Source organism: Austrofundulus limnaeus, unplaced genomic scaffold, assembly GCF_001266775.1.
Source record: "Austrofundulus limnaeus strain Quisiro unplaced genomic scaffold, Austrofundulus_limnaeus-1.0 Scaffold86, whole genome shotgun sequence".
NCBI lineage: Eukaryota > Metazoa > Chordata > Actinopteri > Cyprinodontiformes > Rivulidae > Austrofundulus > Austrofundulus limnaeus.
Window position 1 is genome coordinate 454,801 of NW_013952488.1, and position 9,726 is coordinate 464,526.

The 9,726-nt window shown below is 39.5% G+C and overlaps 1 protein-coding gene across 4 annotated transcripts in view; it reads right to left on the reverse strand.

Moving 5' to 3' along the window:
- Positions 1-5,160: 5,160 nt before the first annotated feature.
- trdn (triadin) overlaps positions 5,161-9,726 on the reverse strand; it is a 21,602-nt gene continuing 17,036 nt past the window's right edge. For 3 of the 4 annotated variants that reach the window (XM_014011913.1, XM_014011916.1, XM_014011912.1), the window contains 3 exons: positions 8,781-8,828; positions 5,756-5,917; positions 5,161-5,347 (listed from right to left, as the gene is read on the reverse strand). In XM_014011913.1, coding sequence (XP_013867367.1) covers positions 5,325-5,347; positions 5,756-5,917; positions 8,781-8,828 — 233 coding nt within the window. In that variant the 3' untranslated portion in view covers positions 5,161-5,324. The remainder of the gene's footprint in view (positions 5,348-5,755; positions 5,918-8,780; positions 8,829-9,726) is intronic. The other variant, XM_014011915.1, reaches the window with a different exon arrangement.

Below are 9,726 nucleotides of genomic sequence, written 5' to 3' on the forward strand. Positions count from 1 at the left end.
CAGCCGAAGAGCCCAGGGAGGAGACGTGAGCAGCCGAAGAGCCCAGGGAGGAGACGTGAGCAGCCGAAGAGCCCAGGGAGGAGACGTGAGCAGCCGAAGAGCCCAGGGAGGAGACGTGAGCAGATGAAGAGCCAGTGGAGGTTGCCAAAGCCAGAGCGTCAGCGACGGCAAAAGCAGGAGACAGAGGCGATGAGGAGGCGATGGGCGACGACTCAGGCGATGAGGAGGCGATGGGCGACGACCCAGATGATGTGGAGGGGCCRGCAGCTGACTCACGAACCTCGAAGACCGCAGACTCTGGGACCACCGGAACCGCCGATTGTGGAACCATCGACTCCTGGACCACAGACTCTGGAACCACCATCGGAACCACCAACTCCGGGACCACCAGAACCACCAACTCCGGGACCACCGACTCTGGAACCACCGACTGTGGAACCATCGAATCCTCGACCTCCGGGACCACAAACTCCGGGACCACCGATTGTGGAACCATTGACTCAGGGACCACCGACTGTGGAACCACCACCGGAACCACCGACTGTGGAACTGGGACCACCAACTCAGTAACGTTGACCACCGATTGTGGGACTGGGACCACCAACTCAGGAGACTCAGGAACGGATTCGGATGACCCAGCCGTTACAGGTGACCCAACAAACTCAGGTGAATTGGTAGCCCAAACAGCCAATTCAGGCAGCAAAGTCCCAGACAGTGCAGCAGCCGGCCCAGGAAACACAGAACGGGTGGGAGGGTGGGCGTTCAAATGCTCGGCCAGAAGATGCCGAGCGTACTCACTGACCCTCCGGTGGCCAGACAGGAGCAGCAGATCGGGACGCATTTTAAAAACAACTAAAGGTGACATAGATACTTTATTATGGTATAGTTTTTAAATATTTGCCTGAGAAACACATAATATTGCCCCTTTAAGGACAGACAAAAAACCAAACGCTGAAGGTTATGCCTGTAATGGTGGTTTGGGGCAACAAGTTAATAGAATATATCTGTATTTTTTTTAATTTTCTGTTTCAGCAAGGAAGAAAAAAAAACAATATTAAAAACAACAACTGTTTAACAAACTTTCTTATTCATAGATTTATTTTTCTCAACTTAATGTCACCAAAGGGTGCTTGGGACTAAACATTGCTGCAAATATTCGCACGTGTAAAAAAGAGCTGTGCATCAACACAGAGAAAGCCAAATTTACAAGTTCCCAGTTTGAAGCTTCCAGTGAAACACCCACACAAACCAGATCTGCATTTCTGAACCTCAACAAATCTGACCTCAGTATCGTGAAAAACTGAAATCATAACAATGTTTTAGTAAATCTGATGAACTGTGTCTCATTAAATTTCACACGCGCAGTAGTAACCAGCTTCCAGCCGTGATCAGCTGCTGTTAGCTTTCAGCTTTAATGATTGACATACTATAAACAGCAGGAGAAACTAATATGAGGAAATAAAAGATGCTGCTGTGTAGAACTGCTACATTTACTGTCACTAATCAAACACTCATAATGGAATCATGAGATCAAACTTATTTGCTTTTTCAGCTTGTTACAGCAGAAACGCTTCAGCTTCTTTCCTAAACAGAATGTGACTAAATATTAATTAAGGCTGTTTTACAGAAGCTGAAAAACTATATACAGTAATGTTGCTCAGTTTAAAAATCTATAAACAAAATAAGTTGATAGATTCAATAAATATAATTTGTTGTCTTTCATGCCAGAGTTTTGGAGTAAGGTCATCTTTTGCTAACAGACACAGCTGACTATAAACAGTTAATGCAAAAATTTTGAAAACAGGTCTCAGGTGCGTGGAGTGCACCTTATAACACATACATGTTTACCACTCTGTAAAAAAAAAAAAAAAAACAGAGTTTCTAGTCATTTTTTGTGTGTTTTTTTTTTAAGATGAGTTAGCTGTGGCTGCCATCTTAAATTGGGTTAACTCCAAAAGTTAACCAGCCGTAGAGCAACCCGGTATGTTACAAGTGTTTCATTAAAATCAGTCCACTGGTTCGTAAGATGTATGGCTAAGTCCCAAAATACAACAGTGTGAACTTTTGAGTAATTAAACAACCAATCAGAGGAGTTTGTACCTGTCAGGAAGGAGGCTTAGAGTGCCTGTAACATGTCCTTTAAATACAAAAAGAACACCCTAATTACAATTGTGAACCTAGAAATTTCCATTTTCTAGAAATGTGAATTCCTATGTTGTTACATTTCTGTTTTATCCTCAATGGGATCGTTTCATCCTGAACTTTGTGAGCTTTTAACAGCCTGTTTCATAAAAAAAAAGATAAATAAACTTTCCAAGAGATACTGTAAATGCTGTTGGCTAAATTGCATCTTTATCGCATCCGCAACATGTTTCGTTGACAGCGCGAGATAAGCTGCTTCTAAAAGAAAACTCAGGTAAATCGGGACTATATATCGTACCTGTTGCAGATGTGTGTCACATGATTTTTGTCAAAAGTGTGTGTGTTTCTGGGGTGTGTATGCCCCCCGGTGTGGATGAGCTCTGTGTAATGCAGCAAGCCTCGGGGCTGATGTTGCCAGGTTGGGTAAATAAATTAAAGCAACAAATTATGTTTAAAAGCTTCTCCCTCAGGCCAGGGGAAACTAAGATCCATTATTCATAGCTTTTACTGCCGGGAATCGAAAAGAAGGTTTGTGTGTATGTGTGTGTGTGCCTGTGTGTGTCTATGTGTCCATTGTTTTTTATACTTTTTTTTGTGCCAATTATTTAGAGATTACCCGCTCTTATCTGATCAGATTATCTCACTTAAATCAACGTCATTTACATTTTTATACTACGAAACCACAACACGGACTGTTGGAGCTCTTTATTTTTATTTCGCAGGAAACAGAAACTCTTTTTACAATGTGGTGAACAGGACATTTAAAATCTAACCCTGCAGCTTGTCTTTAACAGAAATTTACACAAAAAGATCAAAACCAAGATCAATGTGTGTCTACAGAACAACTGCAAGCATAAAGTTGAATTTCTAATACAATTGTTAGGTTTTTAGACAGATTAATGTTTGGTTTAAACTGAACGATTCATCCATCTTTTTGCTGCTTTTCAGAGGATTTATCTCAGAGGCAACAGGTCCAGGAGCGGAACCTACATCCCCTCTCTCCAGTGGCACTCTCCAGATCCTCCAAGAGGTTTGAAGGTGTTTTCAGAGGGTATATAATACCACCAACAAGTTCCAGGTCAGGGTCTCAACTGGTAAATGTTCAGAGGGAGGCACCCAGGTGCTTGATCAGACGTCAGAACCACCTCAGCTGACTCCTTTTGATGCAGAGGAGCCGGTCTACTTGATGTTCCATAACTTATCCCCAAGGCAGAGCTTAGACATCTGCTTTCATCAAGGATCTTGTTCTTTCGGTCACAATCAACACATCATAAATGAAGTTTGGAACATAAACAAACACGTAAATCAAACGTGTTGCATTTCTGTCCAAACATTTCTTCGCCTCAGCGAGTTGGAACATCTTCATTACTGCAGACGAAAATCCAATCTGTCAAACCACTCAATCCAGTCAACACTTATGAACAAGTCACTAGTTCGATTCCCCATCATACCAATGTAGTGAGGAGTAAGACACCTAATTCCCAACTATTTCCTGTTATCTTAAAGGAATCCATGATTAGTTGTATAAGACTTTATTTAATAAACATATATTTTAACTGTAAAATAAAGACTGTAAAAATACTATAGGCTGTTCAGTTTTTATCATTTTTAAACTAAAAGTTTAAAAATATATTACATGAACGGAGCCATTTTATTTACACACAAAGCATTCTGGGTCAATGATGACATGGATAGGTCCTCTGTGCGAGGCTGCTAGCGAGCTATATCCACCCTGAAGGTTAGTCTTGGACAATATCTGATGATYGGCTCTTTTAAATGAAACCAGAGAGCRTTGACAGAGAGGAGAAGGTAGAAATGACTCAGCCTGTAACTGAAAATATGGATGGAGGACAACAGAGCTGCTTCATGGAAGAAGAACCTCAGCTTAGCCTGTTAGCTTTAGCATTAGCCCCGACACTATCACCATATATATGTATTAGCTCAGCGCTACACATTCTCCTCGACTCACTGAGGTCCTCCATCCACATGACAGAGGGGAACACAAAAATGACTCAGACTGCAACTGAAAATATAGATAGAGGACCTCAGTTTAGCTTATTTGTCGCGCTAGCACCGAGCTAAACATATAAGGCAATATAGTGTCGGCGCTAGTGCAAAGGCTAACAGGCTAAGCTGAGTTTCTTCTTCCATGAAGCAGCTCTGTTGTCCTCCATCCATATTTTCAGTTACAGRCTGAGTCATTTCTACCTTCTCCTCTCTGTCAACGCTCTCTGGTTTCATTTAAGAGTCAATTGTCAGATATTGTCCAAGATTAACCTTCTACGTCAACATTTACGTTATTATTTAGAATGCTTTGTGAATAAATAAAATGGCTGTTCCATGTTAAAATATATTTTTAAAAATTTACAAAACTAAACAGAGAATTTTTACAGTCTTTATTTTACAGTTAAAATAAATGTTTATCAAATAAAGTTTAATGTTACATCTAATCGTGGATCTCTTTAAATAACTGACCGGTGCTCTATTGGGTGTGTCTCGCATGTGATTTGTTAAATTTATTTGGAGACATGCAGTGATGACAACATATAATTTGGGTGTCCAATAGCATTTAGAACCCAGGGGAGGAGTCAGACTAAGAGCAATTGTTAATGAAGAGGGACTACATGGAATTGGCAACCTAACCCAGAACAGGGAAACCAGGGTACCCTCCTGGAGCAAGTCTTAGGAGGTGTGGGGTGGGGCTTGGTCTGTGCTGGTGGGCTCCTGGGACTCGGCAAAAAAACAAAACAAAAGGAAGCCACCTTTCCATGTGGCTACCTGCAAGGAGAAGAGCCGGGTGCTGTCCAAGGGTGAACCATGCTAGACCCCTAGCAACATAAACCAGCTTGAGAAAAACACAAACGGTTAAGTTTATGTATGTAACAGAAGTCATAAAGGACAGAGAACAGAAGTAAACCAGTTCAATTTAAATCCACTTAAAACCCTAAACTCAGAAAAAAGGGAATTTCCTTTCAAACTTTTGTTGAACAAATTGCTGCCAATAAACAGAAACAAACATTACTCTGATGTGACGCTTTATTCAAACCGCACACAGCTTCATTTCCACTTGTGTTATCCATTCTCTGATATCTTCAAACTGTTTCTCCTGCCTTTTTCACTTGTTACTCAAACATATGTTGTCCATTCCTGACTGGGTTGCTTTCCCCTCCACCTCCTTCACATCAAAGTTCCTCCGAGTGGAAAGCTAAAGGACAAACAAACAGAAAACTGTACAGAAAAGGGTGCTCATGAGGAACAAAAGCATGCTATTCTCTCATAAAAACAAGTTTTTACACACAAAGCGTTTACCATTCTTAGCAAAATTACTTGAACAATTTTCCTTTTGTTCACTCACTCAGCCTGATACTTCTGACCTTGAAAATATTTAGCTTTCAATAAGTCCATCCACCAAGAATAACAAACTGTACTTTTCCTCTTCTTGCCAGCAGCCACAGCCACACTTTATCAAAGAAAATATCTTGTATATAGTCAAACTATGGCAGTCAGTGAATGTTATTATTCTCACAGCACAGAGTAATGTGGGTTTTTGGGTGTTAATTATTAGTAGTTCTGATTATTTGATGGTGCATTACTGTGAGAAATGTTTTCTTACATGTGAGGGTTTCAGTAAGGTGATGAATACCTTCCTCTTCCTCATCAGGCGCGACCAGGCTGGCTACAAACATCCAAATCATCTCCAGCCAATCAGAGCTCTCCTGAGTTGTGACATCACCGTGGATTCCAGCGGGGCTTGGTTTGACTGAACGAACTCCAGCTAAAATAAAATAAATACAGAACTTATTCTTTTTTTATTTTATAAAGAAAGCATTGACCCAAATATTTTGTGGCGTGCACAAAGTTGCATTTTTAGATTGTCTCTTGTGAAGTTTCCAATTTCTTAAATCTAGGTTTAGCTGTTTCTTTTGAAAATACTATTTTATTTTTGTTTGGACCGCATCTTCTTTTGATGCTTTGTCCTAATAGCATCCAAAAATTATTTCTACTCACGATCAGCAATAAGTAAAACTTATGATAGTACCAGTAGATTTAAAAAGAAAGGTCCTCTCAGTTAATGTAAGCTCCTAGAAAACAGTTTAACATCTCTTGTATCATGTCTTTGTTTTCTTTTGTGAGATTTTTTTCTCATTGCCCATTCATCACAAAAAATAATTTCATGTTATGAATCAAAACATCACAGTTAGGCAATAAAGAAAATCTTAGTTTGAGGCTATGCTGATGATACTATGATGTATTCGAAACATTGAAAGCGTCTCTATAATCTACAGCAAGCTCAAACACTGCATAGCTTGGGTTTTAAAACTTGTTCTTAATGCAAAACAAAAGAGCAAAGATGTTTCAGAATTGATTTTGGACTAATTAAATTTAACAAAAAATCATTTAATGCTCTAATTATTAATATGATAATGATTATGAGGCAAGAATATGTGGCTCCAAATGATGTACTGACTACAACTGCACTACTTTCATCTGTTCAATTAACTAATTAGTGTTAATACTTTGATATTTTGCCCTAATTTCACCTAGTCTACTGTTTATAATTTTTGTGTTTATCCTTACAATATGAAACAATATTAACATTGTTGTGGTCATTTTGTTACTTACTTTAGCTTAAAATGCTGGCCGTGTTGATGCTCTTATAAACTAGTTTTAATCTTGAACAGCTTCACGCCATTTAAATAAAAGCTAAATAGTAAACTGAAACACAAATAACAAACCAGTTGAAGATGCAGTCACTAAGATACATCATAAATATGCAGTTGGTTGCTTCAATGAGGTGAAAATACTGAGCTCACAACATAAGCTGACGACCATGGCATGTAGTTGTTGCAACCTTGTTTATATGGCTTAAATCTGTGAAGTGTAACAACACCCCCATTCTTTGTTCCATGCTTGGATTATAAATCTTAAAATCTGTTTTGTTCTTTCATCTTTCTAACAAAAAGTTTGTCTTTTCTGATGTTTCTCTTTCCACAGAGTCCAATTAAACTCAAAGTGTCATTTACTGGATGTTGCAGTCTAGATCCCTGGCCTAAAGGGGAGATCTGAACCTTGATCCTCTTTTGACATACAGGGTTCAGTTCTTCACACGCCTGAAATTTGCTCCTAACATCTGTGATCACAAAACTGTTGGTGTACCATGTCATGAGTTTGCAATACTTTTCTTATTTTATTTCTTTACAGAAACCTGTCTTTTCTTTAATTCCATTTCCAGCAGTTCAGATCACACATTTTAAAGGGATCCCCGACTAGTTGTAACATTAGACTTTATATGATAAACATATATTTTAACTGTAAAATAAAGACTGTAAAAATACTGTAGGATGTTCAGTTTTTATCATTTTTAAACTAAAAGTTTAAAAATATTTTACACGGACGGGGCCATTTTATTTACACACAAAGCATTCTGGGAAATTGATGACATCAACTAGGTCATTGGCACGAGGCTGCTAGCGAGCTATATCCACCCTGAAGGTTAATCTTGGACAATATCTGACGATCGGCTCTTTTAAATGAAACCAGAGAGCGTTGACAGAGAGGAGAAGGTAGAAATGACTCAGCCTGTAACTGAAAATATAGATGGAGGACAACAGAGCTGCTTCATGGAAGAAGAACCTCAGCTTAGCCTGTTAGCTTTAGCATTAGCCCCGACGCTATCACCATATATATGTATTAGCTCAGCGCTACACATTCTCCTCTCATCACTGAGGTCCTCCATCCACATGACAGAGAGGAGAACGCAAAAATGACTCAGATTGCAACTGAAAATATGGATGAGGACCTATGTTTAGCTTGTTTGTCGCGCTAGCTCCGAGCTAATACATATAAGGCAATATAGCGTGAGGGCTAGCGCGACGGCTAACAGGCTAAGCTGAGGTTCTTCTTCCATGAAGCAGCTCTGTTGTCCTCCATCCATATTTTCAGTTACAGGCTGAGTCATTTCTACCTTCTCCTCTCTGTCAACGCTCTCTGGTTTCATTTTAAAGAGTCAATCATCAGATATTGTCCAAGAGTAACCTTCAGGGTGGACATAGCTCACTAGCAGCCTTGCACCAATGACCTAGTTGATGTCATCATTTACCCAGAATGCTTTGCATGTAAATAAAATGGCTCCGTCCGTGTAAAAATATATTTAAAAAAATTTACAAAACTAAACAGCCTACAGTATTTTTACAGTCTTTATTTTACAGTTAAAATAAATGTTTCTCAAACAAAGTTTAATGTTGCAACTAATCGTGGATCTCTTTAAATACTTGTTCTGGTTGCAGGAAAAAAAAGCTGCTTTAAATACATCTGCACTTTTTATCAGCGTGTCTAAGTGGTGTTAGACATTTCTACTTCAGTGATCGATTTTCCTACTGTAAAAGACACAAATCCAGCTCTTTTTGCAGCTGTTTGATTCTGCTTTCAAGCTTTTAGTCAGAGATACAGTATAATGCAATGAAATTTATGTGCAGCTGAATTTTTCTCCTCTTCGTGCAGCTGTTAAACTATAATTTGGACCATTATGATGCTTAACGTCTCGGCTTTATTCACAGCAGGACGTCTGAGGCGAAAGTACCGTATAATATTCGATAACTTGAGTGTTTTATAAGTGAATGCTGTGTGTTTCGGCTTGCCTCGAATCTTCAAGCCTCTTTTGCCGATAGCAGGTGGAGGAGGGAGGCCTGAGTAGGAGAAACACACAAACATGGCATTAAAAAGAAGATGCTGCGTGACGTGAAAGCAGGTTGCTGCAAGAAACAAAGCAATAGGAGGGCAAACGGAGGGAAAACATGAACTACAGAAAGGAACATCATAAAGAGAGTCACAAAGAGATAAATATGTTTCACATTTGTTTTTTTTTCTTGTTTTCATTCCTAGCAGCACGTGGTGGTAGATCTTCAGAGCTTTTCCTCCGTCATGCAAAAACTAACGTCACACAAATTTCTCTTTTCAAACATGTTAGTATGCATTGCAGAAAACACACACACACAGACCCACACACAGCAAGATACTTATATACTTTGAGCAAAAAAGTAAGAAAATCTGTGTTTGTTGATCATTTCTTTGTCGTAACAATACTTCTTTTGGAAACCCTGTTTATTTCTCCTGAAATACTCCATGAAAAAACTTGACAAAACATCTCGGCTAAACAGCGTATCCTTTCATGGTCTCTAGTTTGGTGTTGTTTATTGGATGGTTGAAGTCTGATGAAATGTGCTATTTAGCAGTTATTAATTTAACCCATTTAAATATAAGGGATCCCAGTAGCATGTGGAAGAACCATACACAGCCACAACCGCCTGGCACCTACTCCTCATGCTGGAGACCAGCTTGGTCACTCACTCCTGTTAGATAGCTTATTTCTGACCAGCATTTATCACAAGTCAGCCAGTGTGGTTGTGTTGGTCACTCTGGAATGAACTGCACGCTCAACACTGATGTGCGGATGGATACTGAAATATCGATACCACTGTCAAGAGGGCCTGGAGTCCAGGATGCTTATAATTCTGGAATCAGATCCAAGGAGTTTTACCCCCCACAGAAACGAGACCCAGAGAGGAAAAGAGGACATCATAAGAA